General features: G+C 45.4%; 1 protein-coding gene across 1 annotated transcript in view; it reads left to right on the forward strand.

Annotated features, from left to right (window-relative positions):
* The window catches only part of ZSWIM6 (zinc finger SWIM-type containing 6), a 141,456-nt gene that overhangs the window by 58,541 nt on the left and 56,209 nt on the right, over positions 1–26,706 (forward strand). The window contains exons 2-4 of the mRNA XM_053293032.1: positions 1,343–1,699; positions 10,229–10,377; positions 14,339–14,489. Coding sequence (XP_053149007.1) covers positions 1,343–1,699; positions 10,229–10,377; positions 14,339–14,489 — 657 coding nt within the window. The remainder of the gene's footprint in view (positions 1–1,342; positions 1,700–10,228; positions 10,378–14,338; positions 14,490–26,706) is intronic.

Genomic DNA, 26,706 nt, shown 5'->3' on the forward strand with positions numbered 1-26,706 from the left:
TAATAATAAAACCCTCTTTCATAGAAGTTTGCACATCACAGAGAAGGCCAGGCTAAAATGCTGCACTATAATATGGCGGGCTCTTATTTTAGGTGTCTGTGACCAACTTAGGCCTACATGTTTTATACATGTGTGCTCATCAGGGAGCTAGAAATGACCACAGTTCCCTGTTGAATGTACTTAGGGGGTGGCTTCCCTCTGAAGCCAGGTGAAGTGATGGGCTTGGGCGGTGACTATTCCAGGGGATAGTGAGTATGGGCTCCTTGGAGGAAGAGCGGGATATAAAATGTTAAAAATAAAAAAAATATGGGTGTCATACTCTGCCTTTCCAGCTGTGGGCATTTCCCTGTCTGCTTCCACTGCTCTGCTTGATCTGTGTTGCTGCTCCATCTCTTGGCTTTTCTCCCTTGCTGGCCCTGTCCCCTGCTGCATTGTCCCTGATGCTGCCCCTGTTCACCCTTGCAGTCTTCTGCGGTGCATCACTACTTGATTTGGCGGGGCAGTGTGGAGGGGAGCATGTATCCAGTGGCAGCCTCTCCTCATTGCCGCTGCTGCACCATTGGCTTGCTCACTCTATCACTTCCAGCAACAAACTTTTCAGCTCTCTTTCCTCTATTCTGGGAACAGACAAAGCAGATGGGCTTGTTGCTGGAGGGAACTGAGCAAGCTGCTGGTGCTGGCTCAGTAGTGGCCATGAGGAGAGGCCACAGCTGGATGTCAGGGCAGGGCCAGGGTATCATTATGGCAGTGTAGAAATGTGATAGATAAAAATTGGCACTGGCTCCAGTCCAGGGTGGGGCTGGCAAGAGGGGAATGGCAGTGAGCTGGCACTGAGTGTACTCTTGGTGGTAGACTATAATGTACTTAACATAGATGAATGGTACAGAAAATAGGCCCACACTTCTGAATAACCCCTACAGAAGTATTGAATGTTTTGACTTTGGTTCATGTGAACCTGGCCCGTAGAGTTTTGCCAGATTCCACTGATGGAAGGTTCCAAAAAAGGTTTGCAGGTCTGTGGAGTTGGAAAATACACCGCTGTGTGGGTTTTTAAAGTAATGGATGTTTAGCGTACTGGTGTGTTCAGTCTGCTTCCTGTTTTTTTCTGTAGTCATCATCTACCACAATGACCACTTTGTGTGTGTGTAGCTATTTATATGCACAATATTTCTGCTTTGGGTGATTCTAGTGGCTGCTGTTTGCTGCTGCTGCAGACCATGGTTACTGTCTGCGATGTTCTCTGTAAAAATGAATCCCACTTTGTCAAAAACTAAACTCTGTCTTTCACTTAAAGTGGCCATACTAGACGCTACACTAAACTCTCCTTTTTTAATATGCACAGGTTTCCACCTGAGCGGCACAGTGACCGAGCCTGCAATGCAATCGGAGCCAGAAACTGTTTGCAATGTAGCTATCAGCTTTGATCGTTGCAAGATTACCTCAGTGACCTGTAGCTGTGGAAACAAAGACATATTTTACTGTGCCCACGTCGTGGCGCTCTCTTTGTACCGGATCCGCAAGCCAGATCAGGTCAAACTGCATCTTCCCATTTCAGAGACTCTCTTTCAAATGAACAGAGACCAACTACAGAAGTTTGTACAGTATTTGATCACAGTGCACCATACAGAAGTTTTGCCAACTGCTCAGAAATTAGCAGATGAAATTCTTTCTCAGAATTCGGAGATCAATCAAGTTCATGGTGAGTTTGTCTTTTCATCTTTCAAGGATGTACTTGAGTACAACTTATTGATATTGTAGCTGTAGAGGTGTCCTTGACTCTTGCGTGTATATTCCGTTACTACTAACGATAGCTTTCACATGTGTCTAACTGGGTAATATAGTGGAAGACTGATTGGAAGCTGGGAGTGAAGATGGCTGCATGTGATCTAACAGGCTTTGGGTATAGCAAGTGGAAGTATGTTGGATAATATGAGGTTGCAGAAATGGAGTTGTAATAAACAGAAAATTGAGAGTGAATTTAGCAGCTGCTTAAATGCTTACCATGTGAGAGAGGCAGGACTCAGAATGGTGTCTTTTATGACTTGTTTGACTCCATACAGGAAAAAGGAAGCCATGGAGGTGGCAAATTGGGGCTAAAATTGCTATGATGGACAGGAAAGGAGAAAAAGATGTAGCCCTTATTCATAGAGCCATCTTAAGTGGTGCAGTGGGGAAATGCTTGACTAACAAGCAGAAGGTTGCTGGTTCGGATCCTCACTGCTACTATATTGGGCAGCAGCGATATAGGAAGATGCTGAAAGGTATCATTTCATACTGCACAGGAGGAGAAAATTGTAAACCCTTCCTGTATTCAAAGAAAATCACAGGGCTCTGTGGGTGCCAGGAGTCAAAATAGACCTGATGGCACACTTTACCTTTACCTTTGTTCATAGACTGAGATGGGCCAGCAGTCCTACATATGACATGACTCAAGAAGAATTGTTAAAAGAAAATGGCTGGTCAGGTGAGAGTTCAGGGAGCATTTTTCATCATCTTAGAGAGCTTTAGACCTGATGTGAAGGTAATCTGAAATTAATATTCAGTGGTTTGTTTCGAAAGACTGCTGAACTACTCACAACACCAGGTTATGGGATGCTAAGACTTCAAAATGAAGAGTTGGCTCCAGAAACACCTAAAGTTATGAGAAGAAATCGTCAAACAAGCTTAAGCTAACTTTAGTTAATGTCACTAAAGTATTCGTTTTCTATGGATGCAGTGAAGTTCCCTTTGAAGTGTTTCAGAAAAAGGCAAGAGTTAGACAGACTGATGCTTTTATATATGTTGGGACCATCAAACAAGTTTCTGGAGCCTTATCAGGCCCTTTGGGGTCTCCAGTGAAGCTATAGCAACTTGCTCTACAGAAATTATTGAACTTGGGGCCAAGAAGCTAATAACTTGGTAGAGCAAAAGGAACTGGCTCAGCAGCTGATACTGCATACCTTCACCCCAGCCTCACTCACCATTCCCTTTAAATTAGCAGCATCAAGTAGTACAGAGACTGTAGAAGTCAATTGGAGTGGAACAATGTACAGTTGCTATTTGCAACCAAACTGCCACCTAATGGTGCAGCGGGGAAGCAACCTGTCTAGAGAGCAGGAGGCTGTTGGTTCGAGTCTCCTATATCGGGCATCAGTGATGTAGGAAGGTGCTTAACGGCATCATCTCATACTGCACGGGAGAAAGCAGTGGTAAACCACTCCTGTATTCTACCAAGAAAACCACATGGCTCTGTGGTCGCCAGGAGTTGACACTTTCTTGATGGCACAATCTTTCCTTTTCTTTGCAACCAAAAGGGAAGGGTGTTGAATGGGTGGTGGAGATTTGGTTTACAAAGATGTTTAGGCTGACTGAAAAGCTGTCTTGCTGTGTCAGAGCATTTTGGAGGGCAAGCAGTGACATGTGAGAAGGGGGCTTAGATGGTGGTGAATTGGGAGCATCAGAAGGCCCATGAAGGGAGAAACAAGTGGATTTGGTGCAGCAGTGGTCCTCTTGAAAGAACTGGGAGGTAAGAGATGGAATGGTGGTGCATTGGGATTGGATAGTGTGGGATATTTTTAGAAGCCGGAAATACTTCATTGCATTTCCATCAGAGCTAACAATTGTTTTATGCCTCTTAGCATCTGCTGGGAGACAAAGTTGGCCTATCAACCGATTTGAGTCTGACACCTATAACTATATACACATTTTCTTAACTTAAACAGAGTTGGACTCAATGGTGCCTTGAATATCCTTCAGTTTGTGTGTGTATGAAGGGGACACATAGACCCAACACTGTGGTGTCTGAATGTATGGTGAACGGATGCACATGAGCAGCTTGCTGTTTAGAGCATGTGTTAAACAGAGGCATTCAAGTGGTCTCCACAGCACCATTTGTTGAGCAACACCTTTCAGACTCTTTAGAGAGAGTTGTGAAGGTTTTATGGAAGAAGCAGCAACTGTTTGACATATTATAAATATAGTGGTGAATCTCTTCAATCCCATTAATGCAAAGATACGCAAACTGAGCTTGGTGAAAGCTGATTGATGCAGAAGTGAAAATACTATCAGAAAAGGCATGGCGACTATTGATCTGGTAACCTTGACAATTGATACCCAATGGCTCTCCTGGGAGTGAGAATGCTTGAGATGTGCTTTCATTAGTGGGCCTTTGACTAAATATTTGATCAAGTCTAGTTAAATCTAGCTGTTAGAATTATTTGTGTATTGGTTGTGTAGCTGATAAGGCAGCTATGCTGACATTCTGGCCAAGACCATTCCATTCTGTCCATTAACTCTTTTGCACAAAAAAGGATTACTAATAGTAGCAACCCACCTGTGAACCTATATTAAAAGCACAGTGTGGCTATGTTCGAAAGAGGTAGAGTAAGGCAAAGAATGATCTCATTGCCTCTTTTGAACACTTAAGGCAAACATAACCAGTGTTCCCTCTAAGGCATGCACGCACTCACACAGTTTTTGATGTCCGCTCACTTAATTTTAGATCCCGCTCAGGTTGAATCAGGAAGGTCCCATTTTGAATGCATGTGTGCACACACTGCCTTGATACTGCCACCCAGAACAAAATTCATTCTGCACACACATGAAAAAAATTAGAGAGAACACTCACTGAACATAACATAACCTGGATCTGGAACAGTTAGGATGTCACAAGTCTGTTTTGCATTAGCTGTTTCTCTTTGTAGGCCTACCTTTTTCTTTGAAACAATGTCATTGTCATGTTTTCACAAATTCTGTTCTTACATGGTAAATATCATTTTGGGGGAGGAAGAATCTATCGGATAGATCGTAAAAAATAAGAGGAACATTGAATTTGCATTAGTGAGTTTTGGTTTTCCAGATCTGTTCCCATGTTCATTGAATCGGATGCCTTTGTATCTGTGAGAAACACTGAATTCTAATCAATTGCATATGAAAAAAAAGATGCTTTCAAATATAAAATTGCTAGTCACATGCTGGGATTAAAGCAAGGCTTCAGCTGCATCTCTTTGGAAAATCTAGAGAACACTGACTGGAAAAACACATCTATCTTTCCATTTGGAAGAGGTAGCATATGATATTTCTAGCTCTGATGACTCTCTCCCTTCCACTTCCTGCCCTACTTTGCCCCAGTAATTACCAGTAAGATGTAATTTTGACGGGGGCTGAGCTTGCTTTGACACTGTTCATTCAGTTATAAATAGGAGCCTGGCAATTGATGGCTAAGACACTAACCAAAACTATCAACTATCTAGCCCTTTTTTGGGGGCTGGAAATGTCCAGTAGATCATGCTTAATTATCACACTGTATGCTTTCTGAGTGTGTGAGCTAATTCTTATCTTACCTCAGCCATAAGTTCAAGTAGCCATAGGCAAGCTACTACTGACTCAACCTTCTGATGTACAAAATGGAGATAACTCATACAAAGATTGGGTTATTCCAAAGTACAGTGTTCCACAAAACGGACAGCTCTTCCATTTGCACAAGGGTGTGTATCTGATTTTTTTTTGCAGACTGTCCCTTCACTCAGCTCCTGTGCCCCACCCCTCAAATTAAAATTATTTATATAGTACTTTTTTTAAAAGTGTACAGAACAATCTACATAGCATAAGGAAAGAGAATATGGTTCTATGTTCCAGAGGGACTCACAGTCTAAAAAGAGATACAAAGGAGACACCAGCAACAGCCACTGGGAGGGATTCTGTGTTGCATTGAATGGCAACAATTGCTCTCCTCCTGCTGAATAGAAGAGAGCCACCAATTTAAAAGGTGACTCTTTGCCCAATTAGCAGGGCCCAGAAAGCCTCTGTTCCTGAGGCTTGGGGGACCCTCTGGAGCAGGGCATGTGGCATAGGGGCTGCAGACAGAAGCGGGGAGACCGGTGAAAATCACACTGATCCTTTAACATTGCTTCATTCTGACAACTTGGCCTTATATCTCATTGTAGCACTAGTTTACATTTGTCACCTTTCTCTTTTTCACCAGGAGGAGGGTTTTTTCCAAAATATTTCCAGATAGGATCTCTTTACTGCAGCTATCACTGGTTTTTGTACGCAGATGCTGCTTGGTATTGACATTAGAAAGTGCTGCTCATTCTAGTGTTGCTTCTGTTTGTCTGCCTCTCTTTCTTTGTCATAGCTACCATGCCGTACTGCTCCCAACATACATACAAAAGTAGTCACTGGATCAGTGTCCTCCATGAGGTGGAAGGAAAATGGCCATATACTTGGGTAGGTAGAGTAAGAAATAGTTGTCAATGGAAAACCTGACTCTGAGCCACTTGCAGAGATTGGGTAGTTACTAGGCAAACTAGGTGTAAAAGTTCACTCAGGTGGATCAGTGATGACACCTGTGCTGACATCCTTTTTTGGCCTCCAGTATCAAGCCATCATACAAGAGTATGAACTGTTATATGATAGGTGAAGTTTCCCCCTTACAGTTCTCTTTTTACAATGGGAAGCAGCATTTCATATGTTAAGAGGGTCATACGTTGTTTTAAGAGATCATATGTTTGTATTAGGTTCAGATTTTGTTTTAAACTAGGCTATTCTAAGAGAAACTTCTCATAGCTTATCTATCTATCTATCTATCTATCTATATATATATATATATATATATAAATTTAAACATTAAAATCTACTTTTATCCACCCTAATCCTGAGTAGCTACTGTAACCATGAACAGAATTTCGGTGTGAATCTGAGTTCGAACCCCCATTCAACCATGAAGCTTGCTAAGTGAAACTAGACATGGGGACTCAACCAACCTATTCTGTTTCGAGATGGAGAATCCAGTAGAAATGTTGGCGTGCATGCCGAATTGACTAGGAAGAACTCCTCACTTTTATGGGAAGGCATCAGGGTCTAGTCTAGCACAGTGCTTAAGACTGAATTGTGAACTAAAAAGATCTTGCCTTCAGCATGGATTCATGCAGTGGCTTTAAGCAAGCCACCATAAATGCTCAAAACCAAGCCTCACAGCACAGTACCTTAAAAAACCCTTAAACATACAGACCAGTTGTGAAGCTTGAAAGCTAACTGGTGTGTGGAGGCTATCCAGTGCTTTGCACACTGTCACACATATGCCTGCCTGCAGTGCAGGAATCATAGGCATGTGCTCAGTGCAGTGAGCTCTTAGCTGTTGCAGAACCAGTTTGTACCTTTCAGGCTAAGGTGGAAAAGTTGAGAGAGAACCAAAAGGTATGTAGACTAGACCTTTGGGGATAGGTGGGTAGAGGAATCCCTCTTCGGTTCCAACAGTCTCTCTGCTGTCTCAGGTCAGGAGGGTGTCCTACTGAGGAAAGAGGAAAAAATTCCTAAATAATTCCCTTTCTTAGGGTGGGGAGTGATAACTTTTTGTGTCAAGGATCATCCTCGAGTGTCTGTGGGCACCCAATATCCAGAGAGAGAGAGAGAAGGGCAACCGGAAGAGCCAAGATCAAAGTACTTGGGGCTGCTTCATTTCTTTAAAAGAATTTTTTAAAACACACACTAAAGAGTGGACTTAATAAAAGCTTAGATAGTTATACATGAGAGAATTTTTTCTTCTCCCTCTCTCATGCTAGTTCTTGGAATCATCCAATGAAATTTGTCAGGAGATTAGGGCAAAGTATTACCTTGAATAACATAATTATGTCTTCCAGAAAATTCAAGGTAGCTTACAATAGGAAAGCTTAAAAATTATTACAGAATCGGATGATGACCACTGGTTTCAATGTCTTCAAAACTATTGTAAACCACTGTAGGTCATCCATGACACATTCATGGAGGAGACTAGGTCTCTCAATGGCTGTTAGCCATGAAATCTAAATAAAACCCACAGATTAAGAGGCGGAATACCAGTTGCTGGGGTCAAAGCAGGGTGGGTTGTTGCTTTCATGTCCTCCCTTTGGGTTACTTTTGAGAGCCAGCGTGGCGTAGGGGTTAGAGTGCTGGACTAGGACCGGGGAGACCTGAGCAAATCCCCATTCAGGCCTGGACTCCTTGGAGGAATAGCAGGATATAAAATGTAAAATTAATTTTAAAAATTAAATGACTAGAAGCTTTGTGCATGCCTGATGTTAAAAACTGAATGCTAGACTAAGATGAGCATGTGTCTGATCCACCACAGCTTCTGTTGTCTTATCATCTTGGTCTTGGTCCCCTCCAAAATCTGCAGTATGGTTAAATAACTTCACATATGTTACTGCCATAATCACTGAACGGTCAGTGTCTCTGTGCTCAAGAGTCAGAAGGCTCTTGCACAACTGCTCTCATACAGGGGAGTGTGTGAGGGTTCCTGTCATGTCCCCACAGCCCCTGAAAGCATGAGTGCTTCATTAGTGATGATGTCGTCTGTTACTAGTCTCTGCCTAGAACAAGAATTATGCATTCAGTATGGTGCTTCAAATAATGCAATCCACATTAGTTGCCAAACTCCGTCAGTACCTTGATTAAAATACTGTTGCCACTTTTTTCTGTCTAAAATCATTCTGCTGAAAGCTAGCATTTAGAAACATTTTAGGAATTAAAATTTTCTAGTGTTAAGTCAAACTTTGTCAAGTGTTGGATCACTAATGTTTGATTAGCATTTATTTTCTCTGTTACTAGAGTAGTTAATCATTTGAAACTATTTGCAAGATGGTACCAATCTCAGGTGTTGCAGTGCTTGTTCTCATTATTTCTTTTTCTCTTGTTTGACAACCGAATGCTCACAAATTGTACCAATTGTATACTGATGGCATCCATTTTTAAAAACAATGCAAGACTACCATGAATGGGAAAGGTTTAAAAGAATTTTCCAAATGTTTGTTACTTTGAGATGTGTTGTACGACTCCAAAGGGAGTAAATGCAAAATATTTTATGTAGTACCTTTAGCAAAAATTGGTGTCTAGTTTCTGAAATGCCAGCTACATCATTTGGAATAATTCTACTTGTGCACGTGGGCTGGTGGGAGGTGTCAAGAACTCTCTTGAGGTTTTAAGTGTTTGGTCCTCTCAGATACTTCTAGTGACATCTGGCTTTTGAAGCACTTCAGTGAGTTCCAAAGCAGAGGTTCATTGCAGTAAATGCAACACTTCAGTCTGCCTAATTCAAAAAGAAATGTTGGGGTATATTATTGGAGGAGTGTATGTAGCACCCTCAGTTAATTTTGTAATATGACATTCAAGAGCCTGTGTTTGAATCTCAGTTCTCTCTTATTGGTGGAAATGTAATGACAACAAACTTTATTTGTTAGCTGCCTCATAACAAATTGTTCTCTGGGCAGCTCACAATACATAAAACACAACAGACAAATGTCAACACCAAAAAACGCCCACAGCTTTTAAAAAAATCAGTTTTTAAAAGCTGAGTGAACAGAAAGGTCTTCACCTGCCATCTTAAAAGAACCAGGTAATGGCATCAGGCGAGCCTCACTGGGGAGGCTATTCCATAAATGGGATCCAAATGTCTCTGTAAAAATTGTGCCTTTTGGTCCATAGGCACATAGAAAACTGCCATATACTGAGTCAGACCATTGGTCTATCTCACCCATTATTGTGTACACAGACTGGCAGCGGCTTCTCCAAGGTTGCGGGCAGGAATCTATCTCAGCCTTATCTTGGAGAAGCCACGGAGGGAACTTGAAACCTTTTGCTCTTCCCAGAGCGGCTTGATGGGGAAAAGTTGCTGGTTGTAAAACTTCCTTGTGAAACATAAATTCAGAAGAATTGAGTTTGCAAATGTTCTTCGGCTTCTATGAAGTTAGTAAATGTCCCCATTGTGCATATCTGTGCCAAGTGTTAGAAGGGGCTGCTTACACTGAGTCACACTCTTGGATCGTCTGGCAGCAGCTCTCCAAGGTCTAAGATGGAGATTTTTCTCAGCCCTGCTATGCAAGATCCTCTTAACTCATGATGCTAGAAAATGAACTTGGGATCACCTGCACACACTCTACAAACAAGCAATGGTGCTTGTCTGGTAATAGCTATTGGGCCCTGTGGCAGCTGTTACTCATACTGATTTTTAGTTGCCCATTCCATGTGTTAAGGCTGTGTTATACAGGCTGACATTTTGTGTGTCTGTGTACAAAATTGTGCATGTGCTTTAAGCCTGTGCAGAACTGCCTTTGGTGCATGCACAGCTGCTAGAAATCATCATGGGTAGTTGCTGCTGAAATAGAGATGGTCACTAGAATAATACATAACTACAGTCTTAGACAGGAATGATGGGAATCCCATGCACCAGTAAAACTGGTCTTTGATATAATTTTTCTTTGTGTTGTGCCTGTAGGTGCCCCTGATCCAACAGCAGGTGCTAGCATAGATGATGAAAATTGCTGGCATCTGGATGAAGAGCAGGTCCAAGAACAGGTTAAACTCTTCCTCTCTCAGGGTGGATACCATGGATCAGGGAAGCAACTGAATTTGCTTTTTGCAAAGGTAGGTAGGAATAAGCCTTTTGTGGCTGCTGCTTTTTTCTTGTGCATTTCTTCAGGTTGGCCCAAATTGGCTAGCTTCTTCCTCGGTGATGTTCCTATTTGCTTATTGGAACACTGTTTGGTATTACTAGTAAATGATCTCCCATAGAAGAATGTGAGTCGATATGATTCAAAATAGGTTGTATTTCAAGCAACTAGTGCTGGTGTTGGTTTCTGTGAAGCCCCCAGCTGCTAAATGGGGAATAAAGGGGCTTTCAAAAAATAATAAATCTAGCTCTTTATTGCAAAGAATGTGTGGCTGTGATATGTCAATGACTCAAACAAAGGCAAGCAGTGTACCCCATAAACATTTTTAAAGTATTTAACTTTGAAGTCTGACTCATGACTTTCCACATGTTTTGTGCTGGCAGTGAAGAGTTAGCACGTTCTAGTGAGAAGTATAAGACAAAATGTAACTTCAAATCAGAATGGTTTGTGAGATCCTGGCATTTAGGATCTGCCCTCTTTAGTTTTGAATGTTTGCGGTTACTATGGTTGAAAGCAAAATTCTCAACCAACCAGTGCTGAGGCTTGGGGTAAAGCTTTTCTATGTGGGAGGATTTTGTGTATGTGCTTAGGTGGAGACCTCTGCAGTGCAGACCTCTGATGCTAGAACAATGGGTTGATTCAGAAATCATGGTAGAACCATGGTTTATTTTGTCTAACTGTGGCTTATGTTTCTGAACCTATGCCAGTAAAAAAAAACATGACTTATTTTGTGCGGTCAAACCACTGCCTGTACCCAAGATTCATAGCTGGCTTATTTGTCCTAACCGTGGTCTTGTATTATGTCTGAATCCAGGATCGTGGATTAAACTCTGTTCTAGTAGCCCTACCCAGAGCTGTCCCCTATGTGTGTGGGGGGAGCTGGGGACGAATCAGCATCTGTGGGGGGCTCCTTAACATTTCATATAATTACAGAATCATACTGACTGATGATACTGTGTAAATAGTGTGAGTGAGATTTTTGGACTTGTCCAATGAGCTTGGATATATAGTGCATTTGTAAGAAAAAAAGTTAAAAGCACAACACATGCCCCTTGCTTCACAGTTCTCTCTCAAACCTTCTGGATTGCAAACCAACTTGAGCATAGTGCATTTACAAATACATACATACATACATACATTCACTCATTTAGCTTTTTACAGTTAGCCCCACTGTCACTAGATGTGAAGTACTCTATGGATAGAGAGAACTCGTTCTGGCAGCTTTACTGCAGTAGAGAAAAATTATTTCAAAATAGATTGTCCAATTAATTTCATGCTAAAAACACAGCTTTTGCACCCTGCCCTACATCTGTGCTCAATATCAAAACCCTATGCTGAGTAGGGGTGTGCACGGAACTGCGGTCCGGCACTGGGCTGGGGGAGTTCCTTTAAGAGCGGGGGGAGGGTTTACTTACCCCTCCCACCGCTTTCCCCCTCCGGTGCCCGTAGTTCTGGTAGTAATTGGGGCGGCAGGATACCTCCCTGCCGCCCCTTCTCCCCGTTTGGCTGCCAGTGCCAAAAGGCTTCAATAAGGGAGATCGCAAACCTTCCACTGCTGGCCCTGAGGAGGAGGAAGGCATAGGCTCTCTCAGTGCAGGGCAGAGGGTGTGCACAGCACTCTGATGGGCAGCCAGTGGTGGCCACTCTGCCTCCTAGAGAGCTTGAGGGACTGGGGAGAGCTTCAGGGAGGCGGCGCCCGGCAGAGAGGCCTCTGGAAGCCCCACCCACCTGCCAAACAGCTGAGAGTCTAGGCAGAGCGGGAGCTGTAGCAGTGTGCAGGGTGCCCTGCCACAGCAGCCAAGCCTCTGTGTGGCTCCTGCAGCAGCACTACAGGTCAGCCACGCTGAGAGAGGAAGATTTCTGCAAGGCAGGCTGCTCCAGCGCACGACCCGGGGCATTTGCCCCTTTCACCCCACCCTAAGGATCGGCTTGGCTCCACCCTCCCAGGGCTCTTGCCTATAGAGAGGAAAGCCTAGATCATGGGAGATGAGGAGAAAGGTCAAGATTCAAACAAAGGATTGGTTAGCTTGCTAATTCAGATTTGTGGTTTTGTTTTGTTTTTAAACTTGAAATTCTGAAGTTCTGTGTGATGTCTGAATCCACCCAGTGTCATGACAAAGCAGAGTAGAGGTAACCAAGAAGTCCTGGATGAGTGCATGCCTTGCAACTAAAGCAGGGTGCCTGCAGCTTTGAACAGTCTGGCAGCTACCAGACTGTATTTAATAGTGGTATTTGAATTCACAAGACTATTATGACTATATGACTATTTAATAGTGGTATTTGGATTCACAAGACTCCAGAGCTTCAGGTCTGAAGTGGTGGGTCAAGTATTAGATAGTAGTGGTTTGTGTGCTTACCTGGCAATTTTCTGACAGGAGTTACACTGTCCTTGCATTTCATCTTCAACCCCTTGTTTAAAACTGCCAGTAAATGCTCCAGAGCCTGTTGGGCAAAAGGTGGTGTATAAACATCTTGAAGCATTTATTTTAGTAAGTGTATTTCCCAATGTGCTCAGAGGAAAGCTGGAAATACTTGGAGGTAACAGTCCTTTCTGTGCCTGTGACTATTGCAAACAGTGACTATTTATTTATTTATCATGTTTATATACTGCTGGATCTATCGATCTATCTAGGCAATGTACATAATCCAAGTTACTATATAAAATGAAATAAAAACAATTCACATAACAGTTAAAATTTCACAGAGTAAAACAAAATTTTAATTTAGCCTGAGAAAACAGGTGTGTCTTAAGGGGTCTTTTAAAAAGCAATCAGAGATGGAGATGCTCTTATTCTGACAGGAAGTGCATCCCACAGCCCTGGGGCAGCCACAGAGAAGGCCCAGCCCCAAGTAGCCAACAGCCAAGCAGCCATAACTGGACCTCTCCAGATCTTAATAGGCAGCAGGGTTCATGACAGTTAGGTTTCTGAAAGAATGATTTTTGTCAGTCTTATAGAAATATGAATTTTGTCAATATTGAGGAGATTGCTTGATTATCTTTTTTTTGTATTGAGTCCATCCCAATCCTCATCAACATTTACTAATGCATTACAGTGCGTGATGCAGCATAATTGCACCAAAAAATAACCCAGAAATGTGAATAGCAGCATAAAACAATGTATCTACCGTATTTTTACTGTTTCCTTCATTTTGGACATTCATTTATATAGCTATGTATGTTAATGCTGTTAATGCTATGAATTGGCATGGATAGAGGTTTTCTGGACAATTTTGTAGTGGACAAAAATCCCTGTACAGATTTCCCCCTCATTTGCATAAGATTTGCATTATTTCCCCAGAACTACTAAACAGATTTTCCTGATGCCTTAAGTAGATCTGATTTGGCAGTTTTTCAAGTAGCCAACCAGAAATTTTAGAAATTGAGAATTTTCTGCCCCACATCTACTTTGCTTCCCACATGTGAATTCAATTTGGTGCTGTAGTTGTGGCCCATAAATTGTGTGTAATTCCACCACAAGTGAAACCCAATTAATCTGTCTTCCCCTGAACCCACCACCATTGCCCTTGCTCACATTTGAAGTTTCATAAGGTCACATGTTTTCCAAGTGTTTAAAGTGGACCTGTCTTGTACTGAATGGAAGAAAGGGCCCTCCCTGCCATTTCCAGTATTCAGTGGTATTTTCTTTTTCTTTTTCTTTTGGGGGCTTATTTTGAAGTGCATTGCATACCACTGAATCTTGCAACATTTTCCTCTCCACTTAGTACAAATTGGCTTGATGTTCCATGAGTAATCTCTGTTGGTGTCTCCTTGTCGAAATCGATTCCTCATTTTAGCATATGTGATTTCCTTCCCGGTTTTTTCTGAATTACAGCAACTTTTCTGTATATAAAAAAATCTCTTGTCTTGTTTTCACTGAATTATTATTATTATTATTTTACATTTTATATCCTGCTCTTGATATGTTGTGTTCTAGGTGCGAGAGATGTTAAAGATGAGAGATTCAAACGGCGCTCGAATGCTGACATTGATAACGGAACAGTTCATGGCTGACCCTCGCCTGTCACTTTGGAGGCAACAAGGAACAGCAATGACAGACAAGTATAGGCAGCTCTGGGATGAATTAGGTAAACATAAAGAACTGTGGTAGATTGAGTAGGGGGTGGGAGGGGAGAAGCAACTACATGTTGTCATTAGCTCTTGGTTTTCATGGACAAAAACAGTGCATTTTTGCTCAAGCCAAAGGACATGCTGCCAAAAATAAGCACATGGCATGTTTAATAGTAGAAGCGGGAATATAAACACTTCCTAGGTAATAAGTAATCCATTGTATTAACAAGGACTAGGTTTGCTGCTATTAATAGTAAATGTTTACCTTTATGCCTAGGTCTGCCTATCTCTTGATTTCAAAATGTCTATGAAAGGACATACTGCTCCAGTGATCAGTTTTCATGTGGTGTGGAAAATTGTGTGGCCCCTGCCTCTTTAATTTGACAGGTGGTGTAGTATAGCCCCGAGTCTCTAAGTTCACTCTTCCAGACAAAAGTGGGTATGTGTATGTTGGCTTGAGTGTAATCTGGCTCATTGTTGATAGTGTGTTTTGGTTTGGGGGCCAGGAAGATGAAAACATTGTTAATTGATCCAGAGGGGAGTTAGGTCATTCACTGAATTAGACCACTTGCTCAGCACCTTAACCAAATGCTTTACAGCCATGTGTACCTCACAGCAGCTAAGTGTGCCTCAGGGAGTTTTGGAATGAAGAACACAGTAATACTTGCTGGCTTCAGCTGGTGGTGGCAGCTGAACTTCATACTGAAGTTGTCCTGGGACAAATATGATAGTCTCCTCTAAAATCAAAAGAATGTAAAGCTGGGAACTGGCCTGTAGTCTTTTTTTTTAGGAAGAGCCCACATGCTATGAGTATCTTAATCTACCTTAATGGAAACTGGAACTGAAATAACTGCCACAGTTGTAATTCACACCTAGTGTTATTTTGGTGTGACATGTATTTTGGAATAAGGGTGCCATATTTTTACATGGCTCGGTATGAAATGAACATAATGCTAGAAGGGCTGGAGGTGTGAATTACAAGCTGCGGCTATTTCTGTTTATCTTCCGCGTAGACAAGCAGTCAGTAAGGGAATCCTTGCAGCACATTCCTTCAGCATTTTTGTGGACATACTATATTTAATAACGGCCACGCGTATTACAGAGACCTGGATGGATGAAGCAGGGGTGCTGTTTAGGCCCAACTCTTGGAAGCTGAATATTCTGTGTAAGAGCAGTTTAGAGTTGAATGGCTGGAGAGGTGAATGGTTATAGTTCTTAAGAGACTTACGAGATGTCTAAATAGTGCATGGATCTGATATTGAGCAGTGGGGAGAGAAGAGGGATTGTGTTGGCATATCGACATTTTGACTGAGCTGACAGGTCTTGGATGTGATGTTGAGGATTTCCAGGATAATAGCTTCAGTGTTCACATTAAGGTCTATGTAACCAGTGTGGTGTAGAATTTCATATTCTGTCCTAAAATGTATCAAGCCCAATGTGTGGCAGTTGTCACTGGTGTTCTGCACTAGACAAAATGGAAGTGATCTGTGAGTGGCGAAGCCTCTGTTGTTGCTTTGTCATGAACTAATTGCTGCCTGGTAACAGATTTATAGGTTCCTGCAGTCTCCACAGGGAGGGGAAATAGCAAGGATAGCCTTTCCCTAGAGGCTAGTGTATGTGGATGCTTTCCAGTTAACCTGGGAAATATTTTGGTGCACTCAGCTGTTCTTCTTAAAACACTTGGAATACAGACCTCACTTAGACAGTTGGCAAAAGAGCTCCTAGATCAAGGTGGGAAATCTTGGCCCTCCAGCTGTTGAAACTACAACTCCCACCATCCCCAGTCCCAAGAAATTGTGGCAAGAGATGATGAGAGTTGGAGTTCAAAAACAGCTGGAGGGCTAATATTGCCCACTCCATACTAGATGGTCCTTCCCTCCAGGAAGAGACAGAAACCAGAGAAGAGCACAGACCAGCTGGACAGTGTGCTGCAGAGGCCCGGCTGGGTCGTAGCACAGCTCCTGTAGTCTGAGAGATGCTCTGGGGCTGGCAGCAGTGCTTCACTGGGGCCCACATCTCTAAGCCACCTCCACTTTGCGCTTGCTGGAGCCCTTCACCCTGTCCTACCCCCCAGAGACAACCATGGGCTAGCCCATAAATCTGAGCTTTGTCCATCTTCAGCCGTTCCACCTGGCTGCCACAGAGGGAGAGGGCAGAGAGCTGGGTCCTGTCCATTGGCCTTTCACACTGCCTAGGGATGTATATATCATGTGGAATATAAATAAGATAAACAAATACAAACAAATTATAAATTGGCTCTTCCCCTCTACAAACCGGATCCATCTGTAGCCTGCCAGCTACTCTCCATCAGAAATGCTGATAGAAGTTTTGGTGTGTGTATTTTTGTAACTTGTTTGGAACTTAAGTTGAAAAGTGTATAATATAAGTTGCCTGTTGCTTCTTAGTTGGAAACTGCCAATTAACACCATTTAGTGTTGGAGGAGGGGGAAGCATGCAGCAGTTTGTGGGCTGACAGTGCACTAATCACCTGCACCCTAGGCGAATTGCGGCAGGCCATTTTAGCCTTAACTGACAAGCAGCATCCAGTTTGGAATATCATTAAATGTTGGCAGTTGCAGCTGCCAGGTGAAGAGAAGAGCGAGTGGCAAATGGAGTTTCCCATCCAGTGCTCAGTAATCCTGAGGTCTGATCTACGAGTGCAGCAGAATGAGGTTATAATATTTTGTATTTTTTCTTTAGAAAGGTTATTGCTTTTCAGCAAATTTTTGCAATGCAGTTTACACAACAGGAATGAAATAGCCTTATACAGAATAGGGATGTGCTTGAAGCGATTTGACACCTCTATTTCGAGGTGCCTAAATGCTTCGAGCTGCCCCAGCCGAATTGTTTCAGCGAAAGACGAGTGGGCACTTTAAAAGGAGGAAGGGAGGTCTTCTCTGCTCCTCCCTTGCGCCACTGCCCCTGAGGGGCACTGTTCGTATTCAGCAGCCGGGCTCTCAGTTTGCCCGGCTGCATCTTGCTGGGAACAGGAAGTTCCCTGTTCCCACCGGCCTTTGGGCAGCATCTGGAAGGAAATGGTGTCTGAACATGTGCGGATGCCATTCTGAGTGTTCAGTCAATGTTGCTGAATCACTCAAATGCACTCCCCCCCAGCAACACATAGTGGAAACATGGCAGTGAGAGCACAGCACCCATTTCAGCCCCCAGGACATGCAGGCTCCTCCTAGCAGCTCACAGCGAAAATACAGCAGTGAAATCACCCATTACAGCCTCCAACACATCTCCCAAGTTTCCACCAACCCATTCTGCACTGTGCAGAACACACTTCTCTATCTCTCCTTCCTCTGTTGTTGTGCCTCCCTTTCTGTCTTCTGTGATTCTTTCTCCACTTCTCTCCGTGTCTCTCAGTCCTCCTCTTTCCGGCCTCTCGCAAATGAAATCCCATGAGAATCACGCATACTCAAGTCACGGTTGATGAGACCGGTAGCAGTTTCCTAGTCATGGATCCTCAAAACTACTTAAGTACTAGCCGACCCGCACAGAGCATCTGTGCGCTATTTGGGGCTGGCTGTTCCCCCTCCCTCTGCACCACTCTCTTGCCCCCCTCCCCTCCCTCCTGCCCCACTCTCTTGCCCCCCTTCCCTCTCCCACCCCTCTCTCTCATCTCACCCTCCTTCCCCCTCCTGCCCCACATTCTCCTGCCCCTCCCCCTCTTGCCCCCACCCTTCTGCCCCACTCTCTTGCTCCCCTCTCTCTCCTGCCCCACTCTCATCTCACCCTCCTTCCCCCTCTCTTTCCCACTCACCCCTTTTCCAGTCTCTCCACTGCTTTCCTGCCACTTCCTTGTCTCGCCAACCAGCCGTCCCGCCGCCGGCTGCCAGTCCGGGCTTTGCCGCCTCCCCTTTACCCGGGATGTCCTGGCCTGCTGTGCTACCGCTGCCTTCCACCCCCAGCAGCCAGACCAGGCTTTGCCGCCACTGCTGCTGCCTCCCCCTTAGCTGGGACAGCCCGGCCTGGCCAGGCCAGGATGTCCCACTGCCGCCTCCCATTTTGCAGCCTGCCACCGCCACCATCCCCCCATTTTTTTTGCCCCGAACTCTCTCGCCCCAATGCCAGGAACTCTCTCGAGAGTTCCGCCGCCAAATCCTGGGCACGCATGCCGGCTAAGAGAATTAAATATATAGATTAAATATATAGATATGCTTATATATACATACCGTGTTTCTCCGAAAATAAGACAGTGTCTTATATTAATTTTAGCCCCAAAAATGCACTAGGGCAATTAGCGGTACATCAGAAATTACTGCTAGGTCTTACTTTCGGGGTAGGTCTTACTTTCGGGGAATCAGGGTAGGCATATGATTGTGGCCTTGGATTGGCATCGGATTAATACAGAGTACATTATAAGCAAGAACTCACATAACTGGTATGGAGGTATGCATGCATTGCTAAAACTTGAAAAGTGTACTCTAAAGCTTCCCAAAACTTGCAAATGCATATGTTCCTGCTGCCTACTTGGCTGCCTCTGCCTGCTCCCCTTCCTCCCCACTCCTGCCACATGCACCTGCTCCATTCTCAGCTGCCTCTGGGGCCACTTGGAAGCAGGCAAGTGGCATCTGAGCAGACTGGCAAGTTGGTGGGTGACAGCACGGGCAGCAGGAGCAATGGGTGGAGCAATGAGGAGGGAGAAGCAGGTGGAGGCATATGGCAGACAGAGGCAGGAGCAGCTGGCCAGAGGAGGAAGGAGGAGTGAGTTAAATAATGACATCTGATGTCTGTGAGTTCCAAAACCACTTCCACTGATACTCACTTGAGAACCTGATTGAAAAATTATGTGAACCCTTGATTATAAGATAGAATGGCATATTATAAATGACTAGTATCTTTCAGCCCGTTAAATTAATGGGCGCTAGTAGCTTTCTCTGCCCTCCCCCGCCGCCTCCTCGCTTTGCCCGGCCGTCCGGCGTCGGCGTTGGCCGCTTGTCCCTCGGCCTGCCGCTGCTCCTCCCCCCGCCCGGCGTCAGCGGTGGCCGCTTCTCCTCGGCCCTCCGCTTCTCCGCCACCCGGCCGACATGGCGGCCGGCGCCTGCATCCGTGTCTCCCTCGTCGTGTTCTGCGCACGCACACCACGCATGCGCAGAACACCTGAAAATGACACGGACGCAGACACCAAGCATCTTATTATATAGGATGGTAATACTTGTCGAGTTGTGTGGAATGAGTTTCTCCCTCAGAGTAAGAGGTTATAAGCTGCAAAGGGTTAACTTCCTCCACTTGTTCCTAGTAGACAGGATAGTTCCAGGTACGATTTCTGGTAACAGGAAGTCCAGCTTCCCTCCCAGCAGGCCCTGGAAGCAGACTCACCAGTTCCTTTCCTATCTTGCTCCTGGTCAGATACATTACCTTGAGCTCCTACTCCCACTACCTTCAGTATTGCTTTGTCCTTTGTTTGAGCTGATTCTCCCTTCTTGCCTTCATTAAAACAAAAAGTATCCCACCTTCTCATTTAGCTGCCTCTTGATTACCCTCTTCCCTTCTTGTCCACTATGGACATTGTACAGGTGAGAGACATATTGACCAATTACCTGTCTGAGGATCCAGGACACGAAGAGCGAGGCTGGGACAAGGTAAAGGACAAAACCTCCAAAAGGTGCAGCCATCTTTCGGCAATCCCCCAACAAGGGCTGCAAGGTAAAGCTGCAACCACATTTTTAAGGTATGAGCACACAGCTAAGGCAAAGCCCAGACTCGATCTAGGGTCATCCCAGGTGGGCACTAGACAAAGTGAGTGTATTAGCTTACTTCAGGTAGCCTGCAACAATTTGCTTGCCTCGTAGTCCCAGGGCATGATGGGGCCCAGGAACAGCCCATCCCGCAGCAAGCCACGGCTCTTCTATGAGCCCAGCCCACCAACTCAGCCAGGCTGCCACCTTCCATTGATGCAGTCAGGGATCGGCTGCTTGCTGGCTCAACTCCAGCTGCGCCACCAGAGCTCCCGACGGGGGGCGTTTGCACCCACACTGCCAGCGCCCTCTGTCAAACAGATTTCAGCTGCCCCCCACCACCATCAATGATTGTGGCCTTCACCAGCGACCCAGGGGATATCCACCAGGCCATGCTGCTCATAGCCCCAACCCAAGCTGCCTCCGGCTCAGATGAAGCCCCAGGGCCTCTCACCTCAATTCCAGCCAATCTGGAAGCAAGTGGCTCTGCTGAGATGGCAGGTTGTTCAGCTGCCAAGCCATGCACCGGCAAGCACCCACTTGTGCAGCAGCTGCCCATACAGGCCTCATGTGGCCTTGCCGAGGTACTGCAGGAGATTCTGCCTTAATGGGCCTGGCTGCAGGACAAGGCGATTACTACAGCACCGGGCAACCAGAGGCAACAGCAACCAAGCACTCAGTTCAGCTCAGCCACAGCACAGCCTTCACAGCTGGGACAACCAGGGCCAGATCAGTGTCCAGTGAGTATGGGGCATTGGGACCAGCAGATGCCCTATGACCTTAGCCCCTTGCTAAGGGAGTTGGTGGCAAGGGAGGTAAGGGCTCAGCCCCTGGTTCTTTCCAAGTCAATTAAGGACTTGGTGGCAAGGGTAATGACATTCACAGCCCCTCTTCCAGTTCATGGGCAGAGGGAATGCGGGGGCATTTGCAACTGTGACACCATCTGGAGGGTGGCTTCCCCATCAGATAGCAGCCCGGAGAGACTAGGGGGACGTCAGCCTAGAAGCCTCGCCACAGGACTCGGAAGGCGACACCATTTTACATCCAGTTCTGAAGAATACCCAGAACCTAGGTGTCTTCTGTGGGTACTGACAGGTAGAAACCTGCTGCACTCCACCAGAGTTTCAATGACGGCAATTCTGGTCTCTGATTCTGAACCTGAGGACACAGCTCGCTGCCCCTTTCTGAAGAAGAGTCCCTTCGTCCCCCAACCCTATATCCCATTTGTTTTCTCATGAGGAATATGAAGTACTCTTGGCTAAGGCCAAGAGGGCTATTAATGCCACCTCAGCCCTTCAGAGACAACAGGTACCACACCCCAGTCTATGTTGTTACAAGATCTTTCTGTCTGCCTCTCACCATCAACCTGTTGTGCCCTTTCCCCCTCTTTTTCACACCACTGTGTTGGTGGAGTGGCCCTGCTTATACCAAACAGAGGTGGGTTCCTCCCCAAAGGAGTTCTGTATCCTGCCCAGAGATGCTATGTTCGAGCTCTCCATTCTCATAATAAATGTGCCCGTTGCAGCTCTGGTCACTGGCACGGTCATGAACAAGGACGGGGATGAGCAACTCAGAGTTCCTGAGGATAGGAAAAATGGCACACTCCTTCATAAATCACACAAGGCCTTGGCTGCAGCCATAAGGGCTATAGCTTCTACTTCTGCTTTTACTGGGGCTTCTGTACTCTGGGTGAAGGACCTCCGATCACAGGTTGAACCAAGGAAAACCAAGCTTTGTCAGTTTGAATAAACTGGCAAGGCTGCCACCTTCATGGCAAATGCCAGCTTGAATTCTATCCAAGCAGTATCAGAACAATGGCAGCAAATGTCGCCATTCACCGAACCTTGAGGCTGAAGAACTGGCAGGTGAACTCCAAGTTTAGCCTGGCAGCTATCCCCTTCAAGGGCAAAGTGCTCTTTGGGGACTCCGTGGATCTAGCTCGAGACAAGAAGAAAGCAGTGCCCTCAGGGTGTAGGGAGTTGTGCAGGGCATTCTGCTTTAAACAGCATTCCTTTCATTCCTCCAAGTCATTCTCTAGGTTTAGGGACAACCGGCACTTTAGTTGCTCCAACCATCCCCAGTGGGGAACCAGGAATCTGACAGGACACAGGCATGCCCCTCTTCTGGGATCAAGGACCATATCCATAAGCAGAACTGACTACTCTCCCCACACCCCATAGTGACAGGCTGCAGCATTTCACACCAAGGTGGCCACATCCACACAGAATTTCTAGGTGCTCAACATTATAACAAGAGGTTACCCATTGGATCTGGTTGCTTTTCCACATGACGAGTTTATGAGAGCCAGTGTGGTGTAGTGGTTAGAGTGCTGGACTAGGACCAGGGAGACCTGAGTTCAAATCTCCATTCAGCCATGATACTTGCTGGATGACTCTGGGCCAGTCACTTCTCTCTCAGCCTAACCTACTTCACAAGGTTGTTGTGAGGATAAACTTAAGTACGTAGTACACTGCTCTGGGCTCCTTGGAGGAAGAGTGGGATATTAAATGAATGAATGAATGAATAAATTGTGTCTCTGGATTTAAAAAAAACCCAGATTTGGGCAATAGATCCAGTGCGATTGACAGAATCTAGTCAAGGCATCTATTCTATTTTGTTCTTGGTGCCCAAGAGAGATGGAACCTGGAGATCAATCTTGAACCTTGGGTGACTCAACCGCTTCATTCACAGGAGGAGTTTCTGCATGGAGTCCTTGAGGTCCATCAAGGAGGCCATTGCCCTGGGGGATCTCCTAGTCTTCATAGACCTGACCAAGGACCATGTTCTGATCCTCCCCGCACACAGGAAAGTCCTGATGTTTTGTTACAATCATAGTCTTCCAATACAGGGCCCTGCCCTTCAGACTCTCCTTTGCCCCCCAAGTATTCACCAAGATCATGGCAGCCATCATGGTGCCCATGAGAGTCCAGGGTCTGCTCATGCATATCTTTACAACATTTTAATTGGCTCTCCCCTCCCTCTGGAGCAGAGATGTGCATCAGGCCTTGCATGCCTTGCAGTCACAAGGCTTTACAGTCAACAAGACCAAAAGCCTTTTAACTCCATCTCAGATGTTACAACACCTCACGGCTTGGTTCAATACCAGCAGGGCAACTATCTCCCTTCCCCCAGACAGACAGGAAAACATTCACAATCAAATTCTTCCACTTCTGCAGTGCTCTCTAAGGTGGATCTCATGACCCTTGCTCAGGTGTTAGGCTCTATGATTGCTTGCATTCATGATTGCCTCCATGATTGGGTGCGGTGGCATACTCGGCCCTCTATAGTGGTTCCTTCTCCCCTTCCAAAACCAGATTGCAGCATGCTCCCATGTGACAGTGCCCTTAGCAGCAGTGGCGCATCAGTCCCTGCTCTGGGAGGTTTCCTCTGCAATGCTGAGGGGTCTTGTCCTCAGGGAACCCACCAGGGTAGTCATCACCACCAACACCAGCTTATGGGCTGGGGTGCTCATTGCAGCAACCATATGGCCCAAGGGCAATGGTCTCCACTAAAGCTCCATCCAGCATTGGCTGGATGGAGTTAAGCTATCAGACTGGCCCTGATCCAATTCCTACCTCTAATGCACCAGAATCACATTCTTGTGCAGACAGAAAATGCTACAGTCAGACTTCATGTAAACCAGCAGGGAGGAACCAGGTCCAGATATCTGAGGATGGAGGCCAATCTATTGTTCCAGTGAGTTGAGACCCACCTGGCCTCACTAAGGGCAGAGCACCTCAGTGGCTCTGCCAATACACAGACGGAATGGCTCAGCCAACAGACAGTGGACCCATCAGAGTGGGTAGTCTTCCCTGAGGTGTTCCAGCTTATACAGTGTCTCCTGGGCAATATGCTGGTGGATCTCTTTGCGTCTTGTGCCAACCACAGGTTACTACAGTTCTTCACATGGTTTCAACACCTACTAGTGGAGGGCATGTGCACTCGCTTCTCCCTGGCCCTCTGGCCTCCTGTATGTCTGTCTTACCATAGCTCTCATCTCAAAGGTGTGGCAAGATTATGCACAGAAAAAGCAGAAATAATCTTAGTAGCCCCTCATTGGCTCAGTGGTTTTCCGATCTCCTAGCATGTCCACGATCCTTCCATGGCCGCTTCCCCAGCAGCTGGATCTGTTGTCTCAGGGCCCTATACACTATAATAGGAGGTTACGTGTAACCAGACAGACTGGTTACAACTCCATGTCTGGAGGTTGAGCATGCCATCTTAAAAGCGAATGGATATTCCAAGGCCATACAAAATACAATCTTAGCTTCCCGCCAACCAGCCACTCATTGCATTTACCAGGCAAACTGGGCTGTCTTCCTTTGCTGGTCAAGGAGGAAGCAGGTAGATTCCCTGTTGCCACTATTCCCCAGGTGCTGGCCTTTCTGCAGGCTGGGCTAGTACCAACTCAGTGCATCTTAAGAGGCAGGCATCTGTTCTGTCTTTGGTGCTTAAACTAAAGAGTTCAGACTCCCTTTCCCTACACCAGGGCTGCTCAATTTCGGCCCTTCTGCAGATGTTGGCCTACAATTCCCATAATCCTTGGCTATTGGCCACTGTGGTTGGGGATTATGGGAGTTGTAGTCCAAAAACAGCTGGGGGGGCCTAAGTTGAGCAGGCCTGCCCTACACCTTTCCCTAAATGAAGACATTTCCCATTTCCTGTGTGGGGCCACTAATGTAGCACCTTCAGTCTACTTGTTTCCCTCTTGGAACCTTAAAAGGGTCCTTAGCAAGTAAACGCTGGCCTCTAACCACTGCTACCCTCAAGATTATCTCATACAATGTGCTTTTCCTGGTAGTCATTACATCGGCCTGCAGGGTTTCAGAGCTAGGGGCACAATTGGTTGGGAGGGAGCTCTGCGTCTTCCAGACAGGCACAGTGGTTCTAAAGACGTATCTTACTTTTTTGCCAAAGGTCAGTTTCTCCTTTCACCATCTACAGGAGGTGGTTCTTTCCTCCTTCTGCCCGAAACCTCAGCGTTCTAGGGAATAGGCCTAAAGGGCTCTGCGCATATGTATCCGCAGAACCAAGGACCTGCATAGGTCGAATATGTTTTTTGTTTCCTTCCTCCCAATTTCCCTGGGGTCCTGCTGGATAAAGGCATCACCATGGCAGGCACTGTTTTTACCGCAGGGCATCACTGCACATTCAACAAGGAGTGTGTCTACCTCGGCCACTTTCTCTGCTCATACCTTGCTGGTGGAAATCTGCAAGGCCGCTTACCTGATCCTCCATTTCGCCCTTCATAAAGCATTACAAGATAAGTTTCTTTGTTGCCTTGTTTGGGCAGATCGTGCTTCAGCAGGTGGTCAATGTCTGATCCACCCCACCCACATTTATTTGCTCTGGTATGTTCCTTTGTAGCTGGTGACCACCTACTCTGAGGAAGAAAGAAATGTTGGTCTTACTGTGAATGGTTCTTTCTCCTTGGAGTGCGGAGGTCATCTGGTCCACCCATTGATCAGCCAGTGGCGGTTCACTGGTGGGTCAGGCTTCTTCCTCCTGACTCCTTCCCTTTCAGCTAGACTGACTCACCTTTCCTATTGACGAAGAAAAAGGAAACTGCTTACTATTTTCTATGGCGCTTTGGAGTGCCAGAACTGGGGATCCTGCTCCCAGGGCCTTTCTGGGAGGGAGCCGGACTTCGTGTTACCTGAAACTGTACCTGGAACTATTCTGTCTATTAGGACCAAGTGGATGACCTTGTAGCTGATGACTTCTGTACTCATAGGAGAAAGAACCATTCACGGTAAGACTCTTTCTTCCCCACTCTTTAAGATCATTTGGAAAGGATTTGCTGCATGTACCTTAATCTATAGCCATGTTGGCAACACTGTCTTTCCCATGTTGACATCATACCTATGGAAGTCTTGACCCAGTTCTCTCTTTAAAATGTGTAGGTTTTATTCCTTCAAGCACTTGAGTTTTTATTGGTTGACATTATATTGGCTGTTTTTCTGTGACTATTTAATGAACCACTTATATTGTGGCTTTATGCATGTTAGTAGTCTAACTGAGAGACACTGTCTTGAAACAGCTCACCTGTGGAGATTCACCCATCTTCTTTTACACAGGATTTGTGCAGCATGCTAAAAGTTATTCTATTCAGCTGCCCTCTATGCTAAACTACTTTTTCCCCAAGTAGAAGTTGTTTTCAGAGGAGGACCTGAGGAGAGATTGTTCTTAGTCAAGATTGCTGGGCTCAGGGATTGGGCAATGTTACAGAATATTTAGACTGTTAGGATTAGTACTGTCTTTCAGGCTAGAATTCACATGCTATGTTGGTTTGGAGGAATCTCCAACTTAGGTTCCTAAATGGTTTAGTTGACAGAGTGGTCCATTAAAATAAGGAAAGGAATTCATATTTTGGTGAGATAGGTTTATTTGCATTTGGGAGCGCTCCTCAAACAGATGGTACCCAGATGGAAGGAAATGAATGATACACTATTTGGAAATCCACATTGCCTTTGATTGGTAGGGCATGATGACACAATAGAAGCTATGTATGTAATTTGATGTATGACATCTAGGGAAGCAAATTAGATCT

This window comes from Hemicordylus capensis, chromosome 2 (assembly GCF_027244095.1).
Source record: "Hemicordylus capensis ecotype Gifberg chromosome 2, rHemCap1.1.pri, whole genome shotgun sequence".
Classification (NCBI taxonomy): Eukaryota; Metazoa; Chordata; class Lepidosauria; order Squamata; family Cordylidae; genus Hemicordylus; species Hemicordylus capensis.